Source organism: Lineus longissimus, chromosome 15 (genome assembly GCF_910592395.1).
Source record: "Lineus longissimus chromosome 15, tnLinLong1.2, whole genome shotgun sequence".
Classification (NCBI taxonomy): Eukaryota; Metazoa; Nemertea; class Pilidiophora; order Heteronemertea; family Lineidae; genus Lineus; species Lineus longissimus.
The window spans coordinates 15,501,123-15,528,385 of NC_088322.1; the positions used below are offsets into that span (position 1 = coordinate 15,501,123).

A 27,263-nucleotide genomic window follows, 5' to 3' on the forward strand; every position below is an offset into this window, starting at 1 on the left:
ATGGCTATGTACTGTCTCTATACATATTACAATCTTGATTTCGTTCCTTACATTACAACGCACTGGGGCTTGTTCGTACATATTAGTACATCCAGGTGACAGTCGATCAAAGACAAAGTAAAAATCTACTGAAGTATGTATACAAGTATTAGCCTATGTTTCATGTATGACATGGAACAAAAGGGTTACAGAAGCTTCTCGGGTATTGGCATCCTAATTGTCATTTTGGCAGAAAGATGATTGCTGGTCTAAATTCTCAACTGTATTTGAACAAATATTGATGCCATCTGTACATCAGTATCCACTGACGGAGTGCAGATATATTGATTTTTCCAACATTTCTATTCTGAGATTCAGACAGATCATCTGACATCCAGTTGTGAACACCCAACAGTTCTTCTGTCAGCAAATCCAGTTGTTTACTGTGACTGTGACCTCGGGCAACTCAGACTTGGAATCTCCCCTCTAAAAGCCAAGCCCAGAGCAGTGAAAATATTGATCTCCCAGTCTGATACGGCAAGTTACATATATATATCAACCATGTCCTGAGCTCACCACCGATGAGCTCAGCCAACAGCTGCTCGAGCAGTGCTGCCATCTATATCAACATCACTGCTGGAAATCTACATGTGTTTTGTAAGAGATCCACCATAACATTAAAGCCGACGCAGTAGGTGTCAACATTGATCCGAAGAGGTAAGGATCTTTAAGATTCCTGTCCTTTCATTTCAAGGTGTTTGCCCACCCTTTTTCACAAGTAGCTACCCGGTAATGCACACCCGTACATTGTAAAGGCAGCGAGTCGCTGCAGTCAGCCTTTTTAGGCTGTAACCTTTCATGCCCTGCCTTTGCAGATTTTGAGCTTACACAAGAGAAAGCGATTTTCAGTCTCAAGGATTTCTTTAAGGAGAGGTTCTGAATGCTTGGATGACATTTCGAAAAGTGTGCATGTTCAGGATTTTAGCTTTCCCTCTGTTATAACACATATTTGTGAATATCCAGTGGTTTGTTTTTAAAACCAAACAGATGGTGACATTATCTGAAGGCCTACATGTACATTGTAAAAAGTACTTTAGTCTCTCTAAATATTGATTCAGATTGAAGTGTGGCGAATCACTTCATGACATATTTCATATCAATTTTTGTCACGTAATCATTCCATGATTACCTGGTATATGATGTCAGGTTGGCCTGGTATGTGATGTCAAGTTGACCTGTGTTTTCCAAGTAGTTAGTTGCCAATATATATGTGTCTTTCAACATGCACAAATTATGGATGATATTTCGAAAGTTCGATTGAACGGACTTGTGACGCATCCCCATGACCCCACTATGCATGAGTTTCATGCACTCTGATGGTAATGATGACGTAAGCCCCTTCAAGTGCAATTTCCTTTATAATTGCTATATAAGCGTGAATGTGCAGCAGCCAGTGACTGTATCTGGTGACATTTCCTGCCTTGTAATACATGTAATATAATAGACTAAAGGACATGCTCAGAATGACTGTCTTTGAAAGTCATGAGTGCTTCATCGAAAACTGCCTCTAGTCTATGTCTCATATGTCCATCAAGTTGCATTGAGTGACATACATGACCAGTTCAATACCTCTTCCACCTCCTGCTGAGGTTTACTTCGGATTGTCAACAACCTCACCAGACCATGAAAATAAAAGGGTTTTGTATTGTGATGTATCCCACACGCTTGTCTGATGCCAGTGAACAAGAATGTAAGGAAGACGTAGATGTTTGTAGGTTGGCTCAGTTTGCCATAACGCTGCAGGCTGAAGCTACATTGACAGCAAAAACTACCAGGTCTGGCGTTTCGTTCATGAATCAGAAAATATGTTCTTTGAGGACAACGAAGGTGGGCTATGATTGCCAACTTAGGAACAATGGTCTGACTGTGATAAATGCATTGGTATGTTAGATTGGCTAGCACACCTATTGTGATGTATTTGCATTTACCTCAAAAGTCATTGGCCATTGTTTAATTATCACATATACCGGTGTTAGGCCTTGGTGTCACCTTGCTCGAGATCACACACTTAAAACAGATCAAACAGTATGTACTCGACATAAATTGACAATGTAACAACTCCTTTCCATTTGTATTTGATGTGACTTTTCCAAGGTCTCTGCTGAAACAGTCAGTTTGAGGTAGGTTTGATGAAAATCCAAGAGCAATTGTGAAAATGAGAGCGATTTTCAAGGTTCTGAACCTCTTGAACCAGACTATTAATTGCATGTTGTCGCCAAGGGTAGTCCTATTAGTATTGAAGTGGTTTGCCCAAGATCACAAACAGACACCACACATGATGCAGTGTATACCCAAAATGTCTAACCCAAGGAGCATTTCTTTTTAGTTTTCATGTGATAGCGTCTTTCTAGTCTACCTGGAGGTTGTAGTGCTCCCACTCCCAGCATTCCTTGCCGCTGTTTGTATTTATCTAACAGACCATCTCCTACAAATATATCTCAGTCACCTTCCGTTATCTCTGCTGTGAAAAGAAGAAACTGAAGTTCCTTATACTTATAGTCCTGAATACTGAAGAATTTCCGCTGGCCATCACCAATGCAAAGTATGATTCTTAAGTATTATGTGGCTGTCCTGTCTGTTGCCTTCCATTATCTCATACATGCAGAATAATACTATAGTCGATAACTAGCTTTGGATCAGCTTAGACAACAGGATATTGACTATGTCGTTTCTGTTGTCCCAAGATTGGCAGAAGATGCATCATCAGCTTATAATACAGGAATAAATGATCGTGGGATACAGAAATACCTGCTGCATGTTACTATCACCAGGCCAAGTGGGTTCAGCTTTGCTGCTCTTCCACGAAGTCCAGCTGTCAATCCAGTGCTAACTCTCTTTAACCTTTTCTCTTTTTAGCTCCGTATAAACTCAACTCTGTTGGACCTGACCTTACATCAACACTGTCACCCCTTGGAGTGTGAATGGTCGGGAAGCAGCTCCATCTATGTTGACTACGAAAGCAAGCTGGCCGCGAATGTCCCCCTCTGCTCACCCCCGTCACCAGGGCAGTGTGTAACCTACGTTGCTTGTGAAGATGGTGTAGGGCGGGAGAAAAAATATAGAGACGCTTATACTATTACCGGTGAGTCCTTTAATGTGACCAAAATCAACCTGAACCTCTGTGTGGGCAGACTTTGGGATGATTGTTCAAGAATTATTGTTGATATTTTCCATGAGGAGGTTGAACAGTTCCTTCAAGTCTAACGGTACACAATACAGGTGGCAGCTCCTACTGTGCTGGGTCCAGTTCAACCGGCCAGCCTGCTCCAGCTGTGCTGATTGGAGTCCAGTTCAGCCGGCCAGCCTGCTAATAGTTGATCACTTTAGAATCATATCAATCGTGCATAAGTTCCATCCATGTCGGCCTAAACAGAGGCTGAGACAGGGGCAAGAACCAATCATGTTAAAAGGAATGAAGGACTGGCTATCTTGGCTTGTAATGAAAAAAGCCACTCACCTCTGTTGGAGCTAGCTCCTGTCGCACCCATTCCAGTCCAGAGATCAAAGACCTTGACCCTCCTCCTCAGATAAACCACAGAACATCAATATGGGCGACAGATCTTTAGGTTCACTGTCCTTTCCCTCAATGTTGCCATTTTAAGCATCCATCCATCACATGTAACTGTCGCCCAGACCTAGAATCAGTCACTTTGCCGAGTCGCATTTGGTAGCCACCACCTCCAGACATGCCAGACACCTCAGTTGCCCTTCCAGAAACTCTTGGTCGCCTAGCAACCTGGACTTGGCCATTCAGTTTCCATGACAATTTGCCACATGTTTCTGTGAATGAAGACAAATGATTCAGGATTCGAATTATTAGTTTCCAGGAGACCTGGCTGGTGACTTTCTCTGAGTAAATTTCACCCAGTGGAGGCTGGTTGGAAGTGCCACCATCAGGCACTTGTACAGGTGTCACAACATGTTGTGATCAGTCCCAATCACTGCAGAACTTGACACCTAGCTTGGTTACTTGTATACCTAATTAGAAAGTTTGAAACTTATGCTGCCTGTCCCCAGATCCAGGTATATTGAGTGGAACCCTGGTAAGGTTAAGAAACCAAGGTCTGGACCACTGTGTTGAGTGAAGGTTTTGTCTGTTGGTTAATTTTCTGCCAGGGTTTGTAGCCTGAAAGTTAGGTTACTTCGTGGAGCGTTTTGAACTCAGATGGGGGCAAGAGAGTGCAGTGGTTAGCCTGTGTTACCTTTGAAGTCAATTGGAATGATCCGTTATGCGCACTTTGTATTGTTTTGGGTGTGTCCAAGTTGTTTCTCCTTCCTGAGAGGTGTGGTGTGTGTAGGGTGGAAAAAAGTGCTGGATTGTTAGAAAAAACTATTTGCACTGAAGCTAAAAATATTCTCAGTGCAGGGCGAGGGTTAGAAAACAGCTTGACCTCTCCCAGGACACCATGAGCTACTTCTAAGGAAGGTTCACAGTTGCGTAGGCTGTCAGTTAGATTTTCGCATACGTAGAGTAGGCACGTTTTCTTTCGATTCTAACGCGACTGACCATGTTTCGATGTCACGCTCTGAGTTTGTGGGTCGGCATGACAAGCTTTTGTCGGACGATATTTCTTCGGGACACTTGTAAGTTTATGTTCTATTTCTGTGAACAGTGCTGTAAATCTGATCTGACATTCGGCAAAACTTCACTCAATCCACTCTTGCTGTATTGCTACACCAGAACCTTGAAATGAATTTGAAGTAACACTTTGAGTTTCAATTCCGTTGTAAAGCAGTAGAGAGTACAATTTCGGATGTAACCAGGGCCAACCCTCTATAGGGTAAAGAAAACAGTTCCCTGTTTGCTCCCCAGTACATCACGAGCCAGTGAGTCGTTCGAGAATATTCCTCCACATGAAGAAACATCAATCTTCAGTCTGAGATGATGAAATTCCTCGAGCCGTGATCAATTCACCTTGGCGTTCACCCAAACCATGTGTAGCCGGCAGATTGATCATGGCGGCTGTTGAGGAGATGATAGAATCATTCTGGATTAGTTCTCATGTTGTATTCATAGTCAGGTTTGTAAGGTGCTTTGTTCCCATCACAGATTTTGGACATTTCGGTTTCAGAAACTCTGTTTATTGTATGTTTGTTTTTGTGTCTGGAAAAGCCATGCTTAGATTTACTTGGGTTATTTTCCATACCATGCCCCTCCCCCTTAGTAGACTAGCATTGCAAGAAGCAGGTGCAAGAGGCACTTGATGGGGCATTTTGCTTGCGGTGGCATCAGACAGAAGGACTGAAGGAACCAAGCTTTATCATTTGAAGGATAAATGTTTGTAACTGATTATGGTCATATCTTTTGAGACATCCCCAGATCAAGGTGCATGACTCTGACCAGAGGTAGAGTCCATCACATCTCTGACCAGAGGTAGAGTCCATCACATCTCTGACCAGAGGTAGAGTCCATCACAAGCGACACAAGTTTCTCGCTTGATGGGCCGCGGCACAGACAAGGAAGGAGAAGAAACCTAGGTTTTACAGCTCATTTGATTGCCAAATGTTCATATCCTTGCAGACGTCTGTAGCAATGAAGACCTCCCTGAGATAGAACTCTGCAGCTTACTTGAAGAACAGATCCCGGCATACCGTCTCCGTGCGGACACCATCACAGACTTCCAGGGATATCGAAACGACGACTGGATCCAGTTTCCCCAGATTAAGGAGCGAGACGGCATAGACCTTCAAGGGTTGTCCCCGGAGCAGATTTATGAGACGCTGAGCTACTTCAGTAAGTATCATGGTTTCTTGATCACTTTACACCTGAAGCCTTTTCTGTGTTTCTGACGCAACCCCTCAAAACAACCTTCATAAGCCAGCCAACCGCCCTGAGGCATTGAACTGGAGCACCCATACATGCAGTGGTGCCTTCGGTACTTTGCTCAGTTGCCAAACAGGACCTGCCAACCACACAAAGTTAGATACCAGGTTTGGCAAATCAAGTTTGCCAGTCGCATTGAAGGGAGGGGACTGTGGCAGTTTTCACCATCAGTTTTATTTCACCAGCTTACAATCTTGATCCTTTTGACATGGAACACCAGGTAGCAGCAGTGGTTACTTGCCATCACAAAGAAATCGACTAATAGTATTGATGAAAATATATGAGCGCGCCCTTGCATATTTTGCTATAATCAATCTCTCTATTGCTTGTTTTGATTAGTATCATCCTATTCTCACCAGGGGGCAACACTGGCAATGTTATTGAATACTTTTATTCATAGATTTGTGCCATTGTATATATATATATTTTAGGAGGAATGTGGAGCTATATATACCCAAGGAATCTGTCATGATTGAATACCGGTGCCAATTTCCTGATCAGTTTGTTTCTGCTGTGAGTTGATAGGTTTACTCTGTACGTTCTGTTGAAATTCAAGAAGTGTCCATGGTCCGGGTCCACATCCGTCACCAGCATTGATATTTACTCGGCTGGTTTGTTTGTTTTACCATAAAATCATGATTGGCTGAGTTAACTGTGGTGGATTGATTGCTGACATTTATATCACATTGGGGGTCATCTCCAGCAAACTTATAGACTTCAAAACCAGAGAGAAAGTCGATTGTCACTGAACCCAGTCCGAGTCAAAGTTTGGGTTTTACAGTCTGATATCAACTGCATTATCATCTGACTTCACGCTAAACCCAAGTCGATCCTGAAATCTTTCAGGAGAATTCAGATGAGCTTCTCATTCAGCTCTCCAACCTGAGCATTTCTGATCCAGTTATAGTCAAACAAACAGACATACGTAAAGTCTCAAAGTGACTGGAGGTTGAACCAGGGACCTCTTGACTGCAAACCGAGTCAAAGCTACTACATGTACTCCACAGTGCCCCCAGCATCCTATTCTGTAACTTGCTTTGGTATGAATTGAAAGGAATCTGAAGAGGTTTCGACTCCAGAGGCCAGGCCCACTCAAGAAGCAATCAGAGTCTTCAAAACTGCTTGGAGCATCATTCTGTGACAACCTGTAAGTTTTCCATCGAACAGGAATAACACACAACAAAGAGCACAATGTGTTGTGTTCGGCCGTCCTTTGTTGAGACGCCCCCTGCTATCTCACAATGAGGCTCCACTCGATGGATTACCTGCCGACAATGTCAGCTTATCGAACCAATACAAGATCAGTGTGTGTATCAATAGCCTATGTAATGCAATGTCTGTATATATATGTGCATTCAACTCTGTACTTTGGATTAATATAGGCCTGGGAAAAGACCACTAATAATTCGACACAATTATTCAATTTTGAGAACCAGGATTTAATCTTCAGGTGGTTTTGTTGTTGTTGTGGCCGGAGGGAGATGTGACTGCCAGTCAGACCTGGCAAATCATGGAAACATCATTGGATTAGTCTCGTGTGTGAACAGATGACCAGCTCTGCTGAAATTCTTCAGCGTCTTTTAAAGTCAGGATATTGACCTTTCATGTTTGGATCAAATTTACGCACCGGTTCCATTTTTACCACTTGACTAGTTGTCATTTGTCGTCCCGTGGACTGTCGTTTTGTCCACTGACTGTTCAAATGTGTGCGGGTGGACAAAAGTAGTAATGGACTAGCTGGGTGTGCAGTCCATTGGCAGTTTTAATCAGGAGGTGGAAGTTAATGTTGTGAGTGAAATACCTGTTGTATTGTGACGTCCTTTAGGAGTTGTCACTGTATTCTGATCATGACCACTGGATATCCCAAAATAGACAAAAAGCAAATTGGATGAAATTTGTAAACAGATTCGGCAGACTGCATGTCTGCTCCAATGAACTAGCTGATCATCAGATTTGGTAGGTTGTGTTGGGCCTAAACTCTCAATAACATTGGAGTATCAAATTGTATGTGAGTTTGTGCCATGTTGATTGTCAAATCCGTCCATAAACTTTTGAACTCACAAGGTACACTGCTAATGCCCATTCGTTCGGAAGAAATAGTGATTAACAGTGTTCTACTATAAAATTTGGCAAATATTCTCAAACTTGATAGATTAACGGTCAGTTATGTATTGTTGACTGGATGAGTTTTTATGGAAGGCTCATAATATCACAAATCCAAAATTGACGGGCCACAAATGTGTTACTCTTGGAGTCCGTCAAAATGTCACCGAGCTCTTGATGACAAGCATAGCATGTCGTATGATGAAGAGGCGGAGCTTGTAAATCAACGATGTCGGCGAGATAGTCGTCTTGGGCGGGAAATAGAATGTATCCATGACAACGAGTGTTACGAGAACGACGGCCATGATGAAGGTAGGAACTCTTCTGCTTATGGCGGTAGAACTCTCTTAGAGGAGGGTTGTTATAAAAGATGAAAGATGTTTTTTAGTGAAATATGCTCATCAAAATAGGGAAATATATCATGGAGTACATCATGCATACATTTTATGGGTCTGTCAGGAGTTGTTTGGGTGTCGTTACTTGAACTCGAGGCTCTGGTCCGTCTCCTGGCTCGAGGCTGTTGAATGAGCAAATGGTCTAAAATCAGGAGTCTGGGTTATCCTTGGGCTGAGGTCCTTTTGAACGCAACGTTGGAAAGTAGGCAACCATTGAAAAGGAGTGTCCTTTTTCCCAGAACAGTGTGAGCCATTCACTGTCTAATCCTGTCCCAACAATCAACTGGTTGAATACTGACTGTTATCTCTCCACTATGGTCATGAAGGTCGAATTATAAAACAGTTCTGAGAAAATCTTTTAAAATTTTTAGATTTTATTTTTTTTTAGAAAACAGATAACTTAAAGACGACTGGGTCAGGAATTTATGTATACAACTCGAGTACAAAAAACATTGTGTATGTGTTGTATAATGTAATTGTAAAGGCTATTCAGGTATTTGCTGTATAAAATATCTGGCATAGCTCTCAGGAATATTTGGTGTACAATAGGCCCTAATAAAGGAAGGTCAAGTACTTTGAAAAAATCTCTATGCCAAATCCTCAAGTTTGTTTCTATTGAGTGTTCTTGACTCTCAAGTAGAATTGTACGTGTTTGGGTGAAAAAATGTCAGGGCATATGTGACTCGCTCTACCAAAACTAGACGCTTGTCGCATCTGAACTCGACAGGTTGATACGGACTTGTTGTTCATTTCCCTATTGTAGACCTTTTGTGAAGTCTATTACAAACTGATTTGGTCACATTTCACAAAAGGTCTACAATAGGGAAATGAACAACAAGTCCGTATCAACCTGTCAAGTTCAGATGCGACAAGCGCCTAGTTTTGGTAGAGCGAGTCACATTTGAGCTTGGAAATCTGAATCATCCAGCTTGCATTTATTCTTCATGCATTTCAATATTGTAATGACAATAGAACCTCTTCATTGAGGACACCTTGGTACTGACAAATCCTGTCCTTGATCGTCATGTCCTGATGACAGAGGTCAAGTTGTGTATTAGAAACTACCAATTGGGACCGTAATCACGATCTCTAATAGAGGGGTTGTCCTGTAAATAGAGGTTGCAGCTAAGGGAGGTTCCACTGTATATCTCGCATACACACTGAATCAGCATTGTCTCCAGTTCTGACTCCATGTTGTCTCACATGGCAGCACACCTGCCACCATATTGTCTGCCGGATACACATGGCAGTCGCAGATCGCAGACAAAACAGTTGTCTTTCCTTGCATACATTGCTCAGTGTGCATGTAATGTTTGAGAATCAAGGACAGTTATTAAGCAAAACCCGTCTTTACTGTGATTATGTTGAGCTGTTTGGCAAAAATCAATCAATCATTGTCAGTATTTTGTGCGATGCAAATTAGTAATTAACTCGGGTGTTCTTATTGAGATATTTATTGAGTGCATTGAAGCCTGCTTTTGGATGATAAGGACTTCGCTGTGACACTTTGTAAATGAATTGCCAGTCAAGTGAAGAAACTTGTCCAAGATCACAAGTAATGATCTCATTGTCAAAATGTACCAGAGATATCAGGTACCTAGCAAACCACACTGCTTCTCTAATGAGGTCAGACGATGCTCAGTTGTGATGTGACCTACAAACGTCCTTCCTCCTACTGCCGTCACCAGAGACCCAATCAGACATCAATCGATACCATGTACTATTTACCGATTGATTTCCTCAAGTCTTGCATGAAAATACCTGCTCCACCCAGATCAAATATACCCTGCAGACAATTTGATGAACAACGGCTGTGGTCCATATTAGATTTTTGGCTGGCTGCTTTTGACCAAATGTTTTTTTCCTTATTACACTGGCGAGTCGAGATTCCTCATGTTTTGAGTCTGTTTTGTACCCCGATGTGGTGAAATCAGTTTCACTGAGGGCTACCTTTTGCCCATCAGCTCTGAAACCTGTCTCTAACAATATTGCTGCAGATTTGGCCAATCTAAATTTAATTGCCGATTTTAAATTGCTTGTTCACAAGAGAATTCAGCCCAGAATGTATTGAACATTTCTTAATGACTGATCAACGACTTTGGTTTAGTTCTTCTTCACGACTCAAGTTGGCAGCACCAGTTTTCTTGTCCCAAGCCCTGGGAAATAAGCCACTTTCTTCTTTGTAGCGTAGGCAGTTGCAAAAGGTAACTGGTTTGAAGAAGAGGCTATGCTGCTGCAGGGTTCTGTCCCATGAGATATATCACTGAAATGGTGTACACTCTTTACCCATACTGACACATTATCAGGATATGATATCTTGATGTTGAGGTTTTTTTGACGTTGACCACATCAATGACATGTATAATGATGACACATACATCTGTCTATACTTGACATCTCAATGTGGTCCTCAGTCTGATTTGTCTGTTTACAATGGTAGATTCGATCATCTTGAGACATTTCATATTCCAATCTTGATAATCAGATCTTAATTGCTTTTGTTGTCGTGTGGGTCAAATGTTTGATCAATTGGTTTGTTGACATTTTGAGCTTCATCTGATGTCACTTGAACTCAAACACCATAACTGATATCAGTAGTGTAAAGGACGTCAATTGAATAACTCACAATCAATTCGTTTGTAGTCATTAGTTATTCCTACAGGTGGCTCTGGAAGAGCAGTCAATACTCTTCTGCGTCACAACCCTACTTCTCTTTCTGCAGCATTCACTCACGATTCATCAAATTTCCAATCAGCAAAGCATCTCGATCCGAGTGTTCACACCGCATCCTACTCTGCCTGATCAAGTGAACACCATACATTTCATCTTCTGAGCTGCGTTGACAACTGCCTGGGGTTCTGCTGTTATTGGTGAAATGCTGACGTCAGCATACGTCTTTGTACTAGAGAACCTCCATATTAAATGCTTGTTGTATCTTCTGAGGAAACCTTTTGCAAGGACCGATGCCGCTCTTAGTTGAGAGATTTCTTGATCACAGATGTCACTTTTAGTAGAAATGACTAATTTGGGGACAAAAATTATGTCCTGCTGGAAAGGTGGCCGTTAAGCGGGGTTCCTTTGATCTACTTGCTAGAAAGTAAATGCCTTCCTTGCCAAGTTGCTCTCAGCTAGGGGCGTGGCTATCCCCTAAGATGTCAGCGTCAACCAACCATACATTTAATCCATCGCCATCGGTTGCTGCAGTCAATAACTTGTTCGTCAGATACCCAGGAGCATGTCATCGCGCATGGATTCGGTTGCTATGGCATTTTGGGATTGATCAGCAAAGTGATTGAATATGCGTCGCGGACAACAAGTGAACAGTTCTGATCGATAATCGTGAACAGAATATTGGCGTAAACACCTTTTGTGGCTTCCTTCCTTACTTCTGTTGCTTCAGTCTCCTGGGTTTGTTGTGTAGACAATCTTTGTGACTTACAAGCTGAAGGTTGCTATCTGTTGACTTGGATAACATTTTGAAGGAATTTGTTGTGTATCATCTTTGACGAATTCAATTTTCGATTGGTTTGAGTGGATAGAGACTTAGGAACTGCTCTTCAGCTGAGAATCATTGGCTACTGACTGACTTTCTAACACATTTCATGGAGTTTCTGTCACGGTTGTCCACAACTTATTAGCAATGAGTGCTAGTCACAAAAAACTTTCATGAAATCAACAACTTGAGGTGACTTTTCCCCAGACTATCTAATGAAACTGTGTTGTGTTCGTCGCATTTGGTCCTGATTCTTCCGCGGTTTGTCAACTGGTTTCTATCTTCTACAGCCATCACATCAGCTAATGAACTCAGACTGACGGAAAAATGGATACTGACTGCGGCGCAGTTTCTCTGGCAAAGTCGACAGATAATCTCGAGAACTTTTTTGTGTTCACAATACTGGATTACCTCTGAGAGCACTCTGGTCTCCTAACAAACTCAATCTCTGGCAGTTACAGTGAAAACACAATCTTTTGGATTGATCAGTTAATGACTGCCTTTGGTACTTGGTGGACTCAACAACCTTGAGGCCTTCACTACGTGGATCTCTTTGTCTATTTCTGCTACTTTTCCCAGTCTACCAGATCGCCCCTGCCGATTTTGAAGATTATCTCAAAATGAGTCTCAAGAAGACGTTCACCTTGAACTTTGATATTCCTCGACAGCTTCCGACCTACAAGGAGGTGACAAGTTCCAGGTTTTATAACTTGGCTCACAAATATAATCACCATCTTGATCAGAATGCTAACACAAGTAAGTACGGAAAGATTTCGCTGTGTCTGTGATCATTTGTATGATGTCAAAATGTGTGTATTACTGCAACGATTTAAGGCCAGAATGGATGTAAAATTGCTATCTGATTGCTTGTAGATTCTTGGTAGGGCCTCAGGCTCAGGTGTTATTGGATGGCCATCAAGGTGAAGAGACTTGCCAAAGGTTACAAGTTGTGTGTCAGTGTTGGGTGTCTTCACTATCTGTCTTGATTCATATTGAAAACACATCATATCTCGCTACACCAGGGCGTATGCTATTCCAACAGAAAATATTGATTTTCTCATCTTGTTTATATCAAAACTTGCATTTTTACCCAGGATTCTGAAGTTTTGACGTTGGCCATGATTAAAAACAGATGTCTATCCTGCAATTTGATTGGTTGATCCCAGCGGATTTGTTTTCTCATTTTTTATCCGCCGGTTCGCGGAATTGTCGGGATTAGGTTTTCTCATATCGGGTACGGATTTTGAGGAAGCGTTTTGATTGGTTGTTGTAAATTTGTGTGATAATTGTCTGGAGATGGTCTGTAGATCGAATCTTGTGGGAAATGGATTTCAGTTTTGAAACCAGCCACTAGGTGATGCTGTTCACCCTCTGAATCCAGATATATTGATTTTTGCCTTCATATTGAAATCCCGTTCAATAACTACACCCAGCGTCCACCATAATTACGCCATCGTTGACTCATGTTATAATAACTCATGAATATGTATGGATTCTCTAACTCAGCTCGCGCTCCAAGCTCTACTGCTCAATGAGTCGTGTACATGTATAGTGTATTGTGTGAACATACATAGAGTGAACAGACAGTTCACTGTGGGAACAAGTAGGTCTTTCCGGTATGTGATCAGGCATATGATTATGGCGGCTAATGACCAATCGGTATTCACACAGTCACAGTGAATGAGTGGATATTGTGTACATCATATAGGCCTCTGTACAATGACATTGGGAGTGGAGGCCAGGTTCAGAACAATAGCGTTATCTTGGGCTTGAATGAATAATATTCAGAGGATATATGAACAATTTAAAGTCCTGTTTTGTTGCTAATTAGCTGTTGGCTATTGTGTAGACATTTTACAATCAATCAAACATTTATTCGACCTTGAAGCAACTGGAATTCATTTCAGTTTGACTGAAAAGTGAGGCAATCTCTACTATAGGTTGGCGTGATTGAGTGAAAGCATGCTGGATTCTATTGATTGTGAGAGTGGATTTAGCATCCGCTGCAACATGCCGACTGACTTGTAAGACTCGCCGAGTAACCTGACCTGATACCATATTACTGGTTAACGATGTTTGCTATGTTAGCTATGCAGACGATACCTTACCACATACACAGCCCATCCCTCAGCTTGCACAGTCGCTGTATTATGCAAAGGATGTACCGGCCAGTGATGTACGAGAATACTCAACTGTTCAAATTATGAAATGATGATTTGTGTTCGAATTTGAAATAATTGGAATAATTGCGATGACCGTTGCATGTTCTGATATACATAGGATAAGTGGATACCGTTGCATGTCTACAAAATGGACGACATACTGATACTTTAGACAAAGATTGTGACGATATCATTGGAATGTACATGTATTATTACGAGAATCATTGTTTCTAGCAGGAGTAGTTACTAAAGTGGACTGTTATACAATGGCCAACAATACTGATGGCCTTGACCCTCCTCCAGAGGAGAGTTTGGAGGAATTTTACGGGAATTATGTGGCGTGTAAGTATGGTTGTAAACCTCTGATTTGAGATTCTGAGATTTCGATCTTTGTTTGATATCAAATTGATGCGAGGTTACGTGTTTTCTTCTCGATTGAGGTTGAACAGACGCTATTGCCAACTGACCAATGCATGCAAGCAGTCTGGTGTATCTGGCATATGGTTTCATGAAACATTCCGTAAGGTCTGATTCAGTCGAGAACGTTCTATAGCCATGCAGCGAAATGTATTGATGTATTACTGTTAGCCATAATCATGGATGAAGTCAAGGTGAAGTGTTCATTGATGCATGGACAACTCAAATATTTCAATTTAAATTCAGACATTTGAAACAGGATGTGAAAAGCTTTTTAAAAATGTAGCCATTTTGTTGTCATATGGGTGAAGTCGGGTCATGTCTCTCTGCCCTGGGAATATATTTATCTTGGGTTTATATAAGTTCATCGGCCCAGTTTTAGCAATCATATAATCGAGGGGACGACAGCTGTGAACATTCGGTGGGTGAGCACCGCCGGTGTCATTGATGGAAGTTGGATTTGACGTCCTTTGACATTTTCGCTGACGATAGTCAAACTCATGCACTGTCCAAACGTAATTATACTTCAGTGCTGATTCAGTGTGATATAACGCCATTGCTCTGTCCTTCGGTTGTATCCTGTTGTTACGAATGTCCCAGAGACAGCCATGCCAGTTTCAAAGGTCAAATATGATCCTGGTAAGTCAACAATTGTACCCCTGTCATCACTCTGGTTTGGTCAGTTCACCTTGACATGAAATTCAAAGTTTGATTTCCTGTGAGAGCTTTCTTTCTCAATGCGTTCTGTTGGCCCAGGGTCTTCAAGGGATGTCAAGGAGCTCTACTGAGCCTGAACCTTTGAGCTCTAACAGCCTGGGAATATATTATTCAAATAAATGCCTGCTGTATAATATAAATAAGTACACATGCCTACGGCTGCTAATGACTGACTATTCATAATTCATGCCCAATAATGCAACCAGCCGTCTGGTTTAAATTGAAAAATATTTGTCATACCAAGCTATAAGTTTTAGCCAGCTGTAGACAGAATTTACATTACAGTTTATAGTACATTTCAAACATGTTGTTGTTGGTGTATTTCTGATATGAATATATATGCAAGGCATCCAGCAGCCATTAAAATTCAGATTTTCGTACTTTTATCTTGGACTTCTCGAGCTATTCTAATGTTATTATGATGGTACTGGCATAACAGATGTGTTTGCAGATTCCTCTTGTGGCTAACTAGCCCAATCCATGCCTAATCCATGCCTAATCCAAGCTAATTGGCTTGTGTTGTAAAGTCCTCTTATACTCCTTCACAGTTGGGTGCCTCATTAACATTATGTGTTGGGTGCCTCATTAACATTATGTGTTGTGACAAACACATTGACAACAAAAGACTTGGTGATTTGTTGATACTTCTGAAAGAAGAGTAAAACTTGAGTTGATGAAGTTCTTTAGATTGATCTGAAGTTCCTTTGGTTTCAGATTTGCTAATGGAAGTCATTTTGAGTGACCAGCAATATGATCTACTTTTTGGTAATTTGACAGCGGTTATCTCTGACATGGCAAGACACCACTTGACTGTTATAATTGTTACTGGGAGGATATTATTATCAAAGTGTGTTTCCCAAGGACTCACGACACCTCTGAATCGAAGTATTGCCCCTCGCGTTGTAATGGAGCTCCTGCTGCTAAGGTATTCATGACTGGTTTAGGTGTCGGATCCAACGGTATTGATCCCTGGACCTTATAACATCAACGTTGGTGGTGAGATGTATGTAATGCTAGCATCACACTGCTCCATCCAGTGAGCTATTTATATGCCTTCATGTTTTTCTCGCTGTGAAGTGTTTGTGCTGTTTTAGTCAGGCCCGGACAGTCAAGAGGTTTGGACTAGGTCCAGTTTGTGCGGAGAGATTTACGACTGCATAGTTTTCTGTGACGATAGCTGGTTTTGCAATCAATTCTGATGAACTTGTGTCTGTGTGACCTCTTCATATGGTTTATGGTCAACATCAGGGAGGATAAATCAGCATATAGGCGATATTTTATCTCAATTTTGACCTCTTCCTGGTTCCTGCACCAGTCTGGCCAGGTTTAGATAACATGTGACATGCAAACAAAATGGCCGAGGGACAAGATAAGGATTTGTCTATCGAGGATGTGATGTACATTTATGGAGGTATGGTAGTCTGTGGTGTCGGATTGATGTTCTTGCCTTCTGCACCGCAGTTTGTGTTTATCAGACGGTGTATTTCAATATGCATGGTAAAGTGTCCAGGAGTACCATCGTACCTCATGATGTTGTGTATGACTGGTAATGCTTTGTAACTGCTGGCAGTAATACTGTCTTCAGTAGTTCATAGACTTTGTATATGTCTGTGTCGGCTTGCACTGACTAACCACAGATTTCAAGGAAAAGAAACAGGAAATGAATTTGTCAACAGGAAAATTAGGCCTGGCCTAATTAGTACTGAGAGATTGGTGCTGTGATAAACATTCGATCTCAGTTTATTCTGATATCAGAATTTTCTTTTCAGACATTTTCTTGTGATTATAGGCCTTTTTACACGGTGCTGGTTCAAGACAACCCTCCTGAACCGTCACGAGGCGTGTTCGGTTCAGGACGGTTCATTTCGCTTTTACACGGGGACGGTTCGACGATCTGGCCTCGATCCGGCTCCAGGCCGGTTCGTCACTAACATCGTCAATTGGTGGCGCTGATCAATCCTGCTGGCGGTGGAGCTACGAAAATATCACAACAACAAATAATACAAAATGGTTTACGATGGCGCCGGTGAGATGCAGAGTTTTTGCTTTGTACACAGCATTTGTATGGAAAGAAAGCTCTTGCTCTCGATAAATTGAAGATTTCACAGCAGTTTCTTTCCGCGGAAAATTTCATGCCAGGAACACGGCAGCTATTCCCGCGAATGACGTCACGCGAGTACCGTGTGCAAACCGGCTCGGAGCCGGTTCGCTTTTACACGCATAAATAAACCCTCCTCCACCGGCCTACACCGGCCTGCACCGACCCGAGACCGGCGATCGGAACCCGCCTCGGACCAGGAGGGTTCAGGACGGTAGGTTCGCTTTTACACGAGGGAAAATAAACCGGCTGGTACCTGAACTAGTCTCGATCCGGCTTGAACCCGCACCGTGTAAAAACGCCTTATGACTCCTCTAATACGATTTCAATGATCCATTCTTTTTGATACCAAACTGTCAAGAAAATAAAACATGGATGATAATCGCCTTCTCATGTTTTTCTCTTTCCAGCTCTGTGCGGAGTGCGTGTGAGCCAGATGACTAAAACGTACAATGATGTCGAAGCCGTGACAAGACTATTGGAAGAGGTAAGATGCATTCTGGGAAAAATGAACATCTTGTCGGCAATCTCCCAAGCAATGTAGAGAATTAGACTTGGCATTAGCTGACTGGGAGCAGTGATTATGTTACTCTGCAGCAGACGTTAAGATTAAGTTGACGGACTAATATCCGGAACATCATGAGTGGGCTACCTAGCGCTGACACATCGCTTGTGACCGTGGGCAAATCACTTTTGTTAATCTTTGAATGAAGGTGTTCTTCGTACCTGGCGCCTATGCCAGTACAAGCGTAAGAGCTCATCCAACTCATGATTATGAGTATATTGTGATGGACAACTCTTCCCTGACTCAAGGGTTATAACCCAAATTGGTGCACAACCATAGTGGCATGAAATACCCACAAGAACAAACAAGGAGGATGGCCAACTAATTGCCTGGCTCGTTATGTTCTAGAGTTGATCCCATGATCCAGCTTATTTCAGAACCAGACAACGCAATCCCACCTTGGAACTGATACATCTATTGTATTGTCGTAGCGTTACTATGGAAACGAGCATCAGAGTTGGCCTGATGGCATTATCCACCCCTGTTTGATCCTGTTTCCTAGAAACACGCAGATAAACATTTTTTGATCAGATTCAGAATAAAAACATCTTGATGAAAATAGTGTAACCTTCATATTATGCCCGTAATATCAAAGGTGGTTGGGTGTTTTATACACGGCTACCTTTGCTAGTCTTGGCAACTTGCCCAATGGCAAAAAAATGTGGAAAATATTATCATGGTATGTTTACATGTGATTGGTAAGATGATATTCATACAAATGCAATATGGTGCCCAGGGTTGATTTGAAAAGGCCGCTCTTTGTTGGTTCTTGCTACCCATGACGTCTGCTCAATGTCGTTGCTGTCGTCTGCTCATGTTTGGTGATGTCGTCTGCTCATGTTTGGTGATGTCATCTGCTCATGTTTGGTGATGTCATCTGCTAATGTTTGGTGATGTCGTCTGCTCATGTTTGGTGATGTCATCTGCTCATGTTTGGTGATGTCGTTTGCTCATGTTTGGTGATGTCGTCTGCTCATGTTTGGTGATGTCATCTGCTCATGTTTGGTGATGTCGTCTGCTCATGTTTGGTGATGTCGTCTGCTCATGTTTGGTGATGTCATCTGCTCATGTTTGGTGATGTCATCTGCTCATGTTTGGTGATGTCATCTGCTCATGTTTGGTGATGTCATCTGCTCATGTTTGGTGATGTCGTCTGCTCATGTTTGGTGATGTCATCTGCTCATGTTTGGTGATATCGTCTGCTCATGTTTGGTGATATCGTCTGCTCATGTTTGGTGATGTCGTCTGCTCATGTTTGGTTATGTCGTCTGCTCATGTTTGGTGATATCGTCTGCTCATGTTTGATGATGTCGTCTGCTCATGTTTGTGGTTTCCTTGTCTTAACAGAAAGAGCGTGACTTGGAAATTGCTGCCCGTATTGGTCAGTCGTTGTTGGAGAAAAATCGCGACATCCAGGAGAAGAATGCGACGTTAGAGGACGATGTGCGATATGCGTTGGAACAAGTGAATCAACTTCGCCATGAGGTGCAGATGAAAGATGACCTTCTGCAGATTTATACACATGATTTAGAAGGTGGAGACTCACCAGGGTAAGTCTGACCTTGACTCCGAAATCATCTGATTCATACAGGCGACTTATGGACCGACGGATTCATCAACCTGAATTGAAGATACTCCTCAGCTGAACAGTCACATGCTCATTTCAAACCAAAGCAAAACAACTGACAAGTGTTAGAACCAGAGATATGTTCAACCACTTTGCACCTACCAGTCCACTTGAGCTCTTATACCCTCACACTAACAGTCACGAGCCAAAGTATTGCTGCTCGAGTTGATGCAGACTTGAGCTCTTATACCCTCACACTCACAGTCACGAGCCCAAGTATTGCTGCTCGAGTGGATTCAGACTTGGAGAACTTTTGATAATTTCTTTTTGAAACTTGTTTTCCAGTGATCACCATGGCCTGCTCAGTTTGTTTCACCTTGAGAATCTCCAGTCGAAGGTCAAGGATCTGGAAGAAGACAACTTACAGCTCAGAGCTGAGGTAAAGATATTTCAGAATAGATACAGTAGAACCTCTCTATTAAGGACACCCTTGGGACTGTCAAGTGTCTTTAGCTAGAGAGGTGTCCATATTACAGAGGTCAAGTTGTATGGAAATAACTGATTTTGGACCAAAACTAGTGTCCTTTATGATTTAGATTTGTGCAATATGTTAGGAACGGTGTATGGTCCATATTGTTGGTTCAGTTCCTTCTCCAACTCATCGCTTGTGACCTTTGGACAATTGATTTACCTCTATTGCCTTCTGTACTTCTGTCTTTTTCCTACAACAGAGGTTCCAGCAGCAGGTTAGATCATGGCATAGTGTAGGGGAAACAAGCCATGGCTGTTGACCTGGGAAATATGTATTCCCCATCTTTATCATCGCTAAAGAAAATAACCGTAACATCTCTCTTTTACAGTCTGCCGAGTTGAAAACAGAAACATGTGATTATGAAGAAAAGGAGGCTCAGTTGGTGAAGGACTGTGTCCGGCAGCTGTCTGAGGCGAATGCCCATGTGAAGGTGCTGGCTGAGGATCTCGGTAAGAAGACAGACTCGTACCTCAGCCAGCAGGAGGAGATCACCAACCTTCTGGCTAAAGTCTGCAACTTGGAGGCGAAGATTAAAAAGGTGAGTGATTTGGTGTTATTAAAATAAGGCTTTAGAGAGTGTCTCCATCTGATGGTGGCTTTGTTACTCATTTCCTTGTGCTTTCTTGTGATCGAAGTGTTATTTTCATTTCAAAGTCCATCAAAGAAAACATTGTGAAGAAACGTTGGTTTGAGAATGTTTCATAATGGTGACCTCAGTTTCTAAAACCTTTTTCAAAATGTTTCGGAACTTTTTCAGCTGACGATCGAAAATGCGGAGATGCAGAGCCACCTACAGGCTGCACAACACTCACAGCATCAGCTCACGTCCGAGATTCTCGACCTCCAGGACAAGTGTAATGAATACGTTGAACTTTTATCAAGTGCAAATGAAGAGATCAAAACGTTACGGACCAAAAATCGTCCGAAAGCGATGCGATATCAGTATGGTGGGAGTCCGTTTTTACCGAGTGATTCATTGGCATCAGAGCTGGAGGATACGTTTAAGAAGGATTTGGATTTCCCTGCAGGATATTCACCACGAGAACGGAAGTGAGTAGTTGCGGGTATTCAATATTTGAATGCGGACGGTTTTACTCTTGGTAGCGATATGGCCTAGAGAGAATACTGGTCTGTGTTTGGTTGTTGCAAAACTTGGGCTGCTGGCCCCACATCAAACAAATGTGCCCCCCTCTAATGTAACTGTGCTTCCTTGCCACAGTGTGAGAGCTTGTAGGTCACTGTGTCTCGGAGAGCTTTGCTGGTTGGTCGTTCCTGCCAGACAGGGCCTCGGCTAGTGGTTGAAATACACTTCTCTCTTCCTGGGAGGTGGAATTGAACAGTTGAGGTTGCTACATTGTAATACTTCTCTGCTGCCATGGCAATCATAGCTAACAAGTACAATTCTTTGTGGTCCTTTTCCAGGCATCATAACTACAAAGTGATGGAGACTGCCCGGATCGCTCGAATCAACCAACGGCGGCCGAAGCTCGGTCTGAATATCCCCGGCTCCAACATGAGTACGAGTGGTAACGAGTCGGACATCTCCATGCGGTCACAACGTAACTCCCTCTATCTGTCAGACAGTGAATCAATGATCAGTGAAGGTACAGGTTACCAGGGTGATACAGACAGTGTCTGTGGCAATCGAACACCGATCTGCAACGTCAACATACCGACAAGAACGGGAATGACCAGGTATGTACCTTACACCCCTTGTTGTGAATGGCATTGTCCAAAGAGCACTCTTGATGCACTCCTGGTGCAAGGATGCGTGGGCTGGGAAACATCTCATGTAAATGTACCGGTATTGAATGATTTCTTGTATTTGCTATGTGTTCAGATTACAAGTTTTATCTGATAGCTACTCTGACTGACTACTGAAGGCCAAATCTTGCCTTGTGTCTGGGTCTCCCTGTTCTGATGTGGCTGATTTCTGGCCCATTGGTGACCATATTTCATTTATGTGTGGTCTTGGTTCCAGTGTAATGAGAAAACCTCCACTTCACGTCACTTTTGAGAGGTATGATTTGTCTTGTCGAACGCTTGAATCCAACACAACTGCTAGATTATAATAGTCATTCACCAGTGCTTGTACAGGATTGCGAATAATCGTATTATGGCTTTCATAAAGCGCTTTTCATTGATGAATGTCTGTATCCGAGCACTTTTATACAACTGCTATTTGTACTGTGGTCATCTCCCAGTGGACCCTCTAGGGTATCAAACAGCACTCCTTTGAGCTGGACTGGGGGAAACATTGACCTGAGTGGGGTTGGAATCTGATGCTCTACCACACTTTTAGATACACCAGAACACTTGCATGTACTCTACGACACGCATATTCTCTAGCATTTGACAACCATGGTGTTTACTAACCATCGTTTGACCGAGCTATAGTAAATTTGGAGTTTCATTTGCAAAACAAGATACATCCTTTTCAGCTAGTGTTTAAGTTTTGACTCCAGTTGGTTTAAAAACTAGACTTCTCCCCTCACCCTACTCAAACCATCACTCTGCCTCTTACAGCTCCTGCCTCTCCGTGACTGCAGCTCAAACCGTCATGTCCAGCACCGTCATAAGCTCCATGGCATCGTCCGGAGGCAATGCAAACATCACCACCACAACAATGAATAGCGGCAACACATCATTCGGGACGACCACGTCTAACCAACGTACCAGTTCTCCTAATGCGGGCACCAACGCCAACATCGGCAAACCTGGTATTCCTGGCTCCAATGACCTGGAGACGGCATTACGTCGCTTGTCACTGCGGCATGCGCATGATGTTTTTGAACGGAAGTATCGGGAGTCAGAGGACTTGATGAGGTGAGAGAAGATGTTGCTGCTTGTCATTGCTAGAACAAAGTATTGTGGCGCTCGACTTGGTTTATAAACATGTATGATTTTACCGATGAAATGTCATTCTTTTCATTCACATGGGCTTCACATCAGTATCATGAATGTGGTCTGCAGACTAGCTGCTTCACTATCTGATTTCAGTGTGCCCATTACATAGAGCAATCAATATCTATAAATAACCTTCAAGATTGTATGAGTCCACTTAAACATTTTAGCAGTAATAAACTGGGGAAATAACTGATTAGATTTGACAACTATTTTACCAGCCATACAGTTTAGAATAAAGAAAAAGTTAAAAACAACATCTGAAATTAACTCAAATGGCCTTGTTGCATTTCTTTTATTTTGAAGTGCAAATTCTTCCAGGTTTGGTAGTGAAACGGGATCTTTGACCCCAACGCCGTGTTATACACCAGAAAGTCTCATGTCAACTGGTAGTTGTTTATCGGGGATGTCCGGTCCGCCCAGTGGAGGAGGGTACACGTTCAAAATGCCTGAAAAGTTACAAATCGTGAAGCCGATGGAGGGATCGATGACGTTACACCAGTGGCAGAGGTTAGCGACACCACATCTCGGTGGATTCTTGGAGGATCGGCCCGGCGTACAGATCAAAGGAGAACGAAAGGTCGACTTCGGCAATGACTTTGAAAATTATTCCATTACTGACTTTGAGGAGGATGGTAAGCTGACACCCCTTGAATCTAAATGTGATGATCTATTCAGTACAATTATGTCCATTTGGATTAGTCTACTCTTGCATCAGAGGTGTATTTGACAAGTGAAGTGGAACTGGTCAGCGAATTGCTTTTAATCAGTGATTGTATTGGTAAAACTCGAAGGCCAACTCTAACTGTACCTGGCTCAGTGGTTAAGATCCATGCTACCATTCATTCCGAAAGGCTGCTCTCAAATGCGTAAAGCAACGAGATTCTTGTTCTTCTTGTATGGTTTTACTTCTTGTATGAAGTACCTCTGCCATCTCATCATGATCTGTCAAGAAGCTGCTGAATGTTTTCGTACTCTACAAATTTTCTATTTCATTTCAGATCCAGATGAAGAAGAGTTTAAATATATGAATGTTCGGAAATGTGCCGAGTCAACATCGAGTACTTACACGTACACGACAGCGAAGATCATGCATCCAACGGATGACTACGCACTGACCACGTTGTCATCATCAACAGGGTAAGCTAGCGCTAGATTTCACTGTTTTATGCGCAAGAGACAAGTGTTGGACACCAATACTGCCATCTTGTTCCTGTTATGATAATTACAAGTACAACTCAGCATGATGACTGTCAGTGAGTGATAACTTTGGTCCAAGGCCAGGCCATTAAACCCAATTTGTGTTCAACAGTAGTTACGCGCAAGAAATGTTCAAAATATGTTAACGTAGATATAGAAAAACTGACACATAGAGCTGTTGGAAGCTTATTGACATGTGACATTTTGCCTGTTTCAATTGAGTTGAAATCTTGAAGTTAATTAATCGCCTCCCTCCAACTTTCAGCACGTCGTCAACACCGCGGCCAACATGTAGCCTCCTGAGTCCCATGACAGAGAGCTCAATGTCCCGCAGCGCTACCAGTACGTTTAGTATGAACCTTGGCCTGTCACAGACGCTGAAGGAACGAGGTTTCCACACCGAGACAGTTCAGCTTAGCAATCCCACACGTGTGTCAAGTATCGTCACGGAGACGCTGTATGACAAACAGCGTGCTCAACCAACAACTATTTACACCACGGCTATGACAGAGCCAACGATACGTGTCACGGAATCTTACAGTCACGGACTACCGGAGCCACCATATTTTGGAATCACAGAGAAACCAGATTGGTCAAAATTAGAATCTTTTGCAAACACTTTATCAGACAAAATACGGAATATCGGTGTTGATCGGTTGTTCGGGAGTTCTACTGAGGATGAAACAGAGGCTACCGATAATGAAAAGGAGGCTACGGAAAGTGAAAAAGAGTCGGCAGAAAGTGTAATAGAAACTTCAAGTGATAAGGACACAAAGAAAGAGAGGATGAGTGCTCGACCTAAATTAACAATAAAAATAGCGTCAGGCGACATGAAATGTGCAAGTCCAACAGCGACGCCCCCTAATTCTCCAATCTGTGCAACGCCACCGTCACCAATCACACCACCAAATTCTCCGATCGGAGGGACAGAACCGAACTCAAAGTCTGCATTTAGTTTTAACTTTGTTAGTCCGATATTACAGATTGCCGGCCTGCAGTTGCGACGGAAGTCTGACTTTGGTTTATTAGGTGCAATGCAAATACCTAATCGAGAGGCGCAGCCACCAGGACTGTTTAGGGGACTAAGTGCAGAGAAGAAGTCATGACAGGGAGACGGTGATTAGGACATCTTAATCTTTACTCTTAAGGACTCGAGGAAATTTCCTAATGAGAAATTCGACTGAATCTCAAAGATAATGTTACCGATGTCATCCTCCTCTTGAGCCATTTGTGACTAAGGCTACTGATGTCTCATGCAGTGAGCCGTTTGTGACTAAGGCTACTGATGTCTCATGCAATGAGCCGTTTGTGACTAATGCTACTGATGTCTCATGCAATGAGCCGTTTGTGACTAAGGCTACTGATGTCTCATGCAATGAGCCGTTTGTGACTAATGCTACTGATGTCTCATGCAATGAGCCGTTTGTGACTAAGGCTACTGATGTCTCATGCAATGAGCCGTTTGTGACTAATGCTACTGATGTCTCATGCAATGAGCCGTTTGTGACTAATGCTACTGATGTCTCATGCAGTGAGCCGTTTGTGACTAAGGCTACTGATGTCTCATGCAGTGAGCCGTTTGTGACTAAGGCTACTGATGTCTCATGCAGTGAGCCGTTTGTGACTAAGGCTGCTGATGTCTCATGCAATGAGCCGTTTGTGACTAAGGCTACTGATGTCTCATGCAGTGAGCCGTTTGTGACTAATGCTACTGATGTCTCATGCAATGAGCCGTTTGTGACTAAGGCTACTGATGTCTCTTCATGTGCTATCAATTCCAATGTATCATATCACCAAGCTGTATATATACTTGTCATTGTACATGACCAGGATCACCTCAGTTTTATGGGAACCTTCTTCAAATTTCAAAATGTTCATCAGCTATTCATGAGTTAATTGTATATTTTGTAGTTTTCTCGAACATTAATGTCTCAATCAATTTAGGGACTGTATTTTATGATTTCGCCTGGAGTCTGTTGAGGAGACTTTCCTCCACTTTGTTGTTAGTTACTCTATCCGTGCATCAACTGAAGGAGATAGTTTCAGTATCATTGTCAAATACATTTCTTCAAACCATTACAATGATCGCCAAGTTTCGTTGAAACAAACTTTCGGTGCAATGAAGAACAGATCTGCTTTCACTTCAATGGTGCCTTGTCTTTCTCATTGTGTTCATGGTTCCTTCAGTTGCTGTAGAAACTATCTCCACGGCTACTAGTAGACATTGATTTCTGTCTTCTTTGAATTCGGTCTTTTACTACTAAAGAAAAATGCTCTGTTGAGAAAAGAAATTTACTGGTAATCATCGTGCGACTCGTCATTGTGGAACTTTTGCTTATTTTTCGTTGAAACTTGTTCGAGATGTCTCCGATGAACGGAAGAATCACTTCATCGTTTGTTTTTGTCATATTTCACAGAAAACCATAAGGAACCATCAAGCTTTGTGATATTTGTATAAGTTTTACACAATTTTATGCCTGGATAGGGTTTGAAGCCTACATTTCAATGAATGTTTGTAATACTGTGCTGTGTACATGTGAGTTTTTTAGCTGAGCCTGGATTTTGAATCAGAGGCTGTGTTGGCTATTCGTGCAACTTAATTTTTGTACTCAACACTCTTGCCAACTTCTAGCAAAGAAATCATCTAAGACCTTCATCATTTATCCGGTTGGTCATTTGTAAACTGACCATATCAGCTTTTCGTCTGCTATAAAACGTTGTGGTACAGTGGTTGTACCAGTGTTATAGTTTGCATGTATTCCAGCCAGTTTCAAAATAACCAGATGCTTCCAAATCATGACTGTTAAATAAATTCCTTTCGTGAATGTTGACATACAGAAGTAAATGTCGTGAGATGTGAATTTGGTACCGATGTCCTTTCAGTGCTAAGGACCACAGTTCGCACTTACTAGTCAACACTGACTGTTTTTGGTGTCACCACGGTAACTGTAATGTTTGCAGTGTATTAATGGTTTCCATGGCTACAGTTGTTGTCTACTGACAATTTGGTTTGTGCTTTTACAGTAGTTGAACACCTTGTGTCAGTTATTTATAGAAAATAAATTCATGTTCAAACTAAAACAGTCTGTTGAATTTTTTTATTGAGATGTGATACTTCTGACGACATTGTGTCATTCGATGTAACAACCATGTCGAAGCAACAGATCAACAGGGTTGGCGCGCCCCTTGGTATTTTCGCCACTAGCGAATGCTGCACTGATGAGTGGCGAATGTAAAACAATGTCTG

General features: G+C 42.3%; 1 protein-coding gene across 8 annotated transcripts; it reads left to right on the plus strand.

The window, feature by feature from the left end:
- The first annotated feature begins 2,899 nt into the window (after positions 1–2,899).
- Positions 2,900–27,091, plus strand: LOC135499310 (trafficking kinesin-binding protein 1-like). Of its 8 annotated transcripts, none has more exons than XM_064790028.1 (12): positions 2,900–3,121; positions 5,561–5,773; positions 17,659–17,735; positions 19,161–19,363; positions 19,726–19,819; positions 20,241–20,450; positions 20,670–20,962; positions 21,335–21,607; positions 22,439–22,738; positions 23,123–23,451; positions 23,818–23,956; positions 24,282–27,091. In XM_064790028.1, the coding sequence occupies exons 3-12, from the start codon at positions 17,685–17,687 to the stop codon at positions 25,120–25,122; spliced, it is 2,733 nt and encodes a 910-aa protein (XP_064646098.1). In that variant the 5' UTR covers positions 2,900–3,121; positions 5,561–5,773; positions 17,659–17,684; the 3' UTR covers positions 25,123–27,091. The 8 variants fall into 8 exon arrangements, with proteins under 8 accessions (XP_064646098.1, XP_064646091.1, XP_064646092.1 ...); XM_064790021.1 differs by lacking the exon at positions 2,900–3,121 and adding an exon at positions 4,478–4,623; XM_064790022.1 differs by lacking the exon at positions 2,900–3,121 and adding an exon at positions 4,480–4,623 and having other exon boundaries at positions 23,138–23,451.
- The last annotated feature ends 172 nt before the right edge of the window (positions 27,092–27,263 follow it).

What these genes read in the sequence shown, in the direction of transcription:
- LOC135499310 (XM_064790021.1), top strand. Translation starts at nt 4,548, where the DNA reads ATGTTTCGATGTCACGCTCTGAGTTTGTGGGTCGGCATGACAAGCTTT. An exon ending in GAAGGTGGAGACTCACCAGG is followed by an intron (nt 19,364 to 19,725) that starts GTAAGTCTGACC and finishes CTTGTTTTCCAG; the next exon opens with TGATCACCATGGCCTGCTCA. An exon ending in TACTGACTTTGAGGAGGATG is followed by an intron (nt 23,452 to 23,817) that starts GTAAGCTGACAC and finishes ATTTCATTTCAG; the next exon opens with ATCCAGATGAAGAAGAGTTT.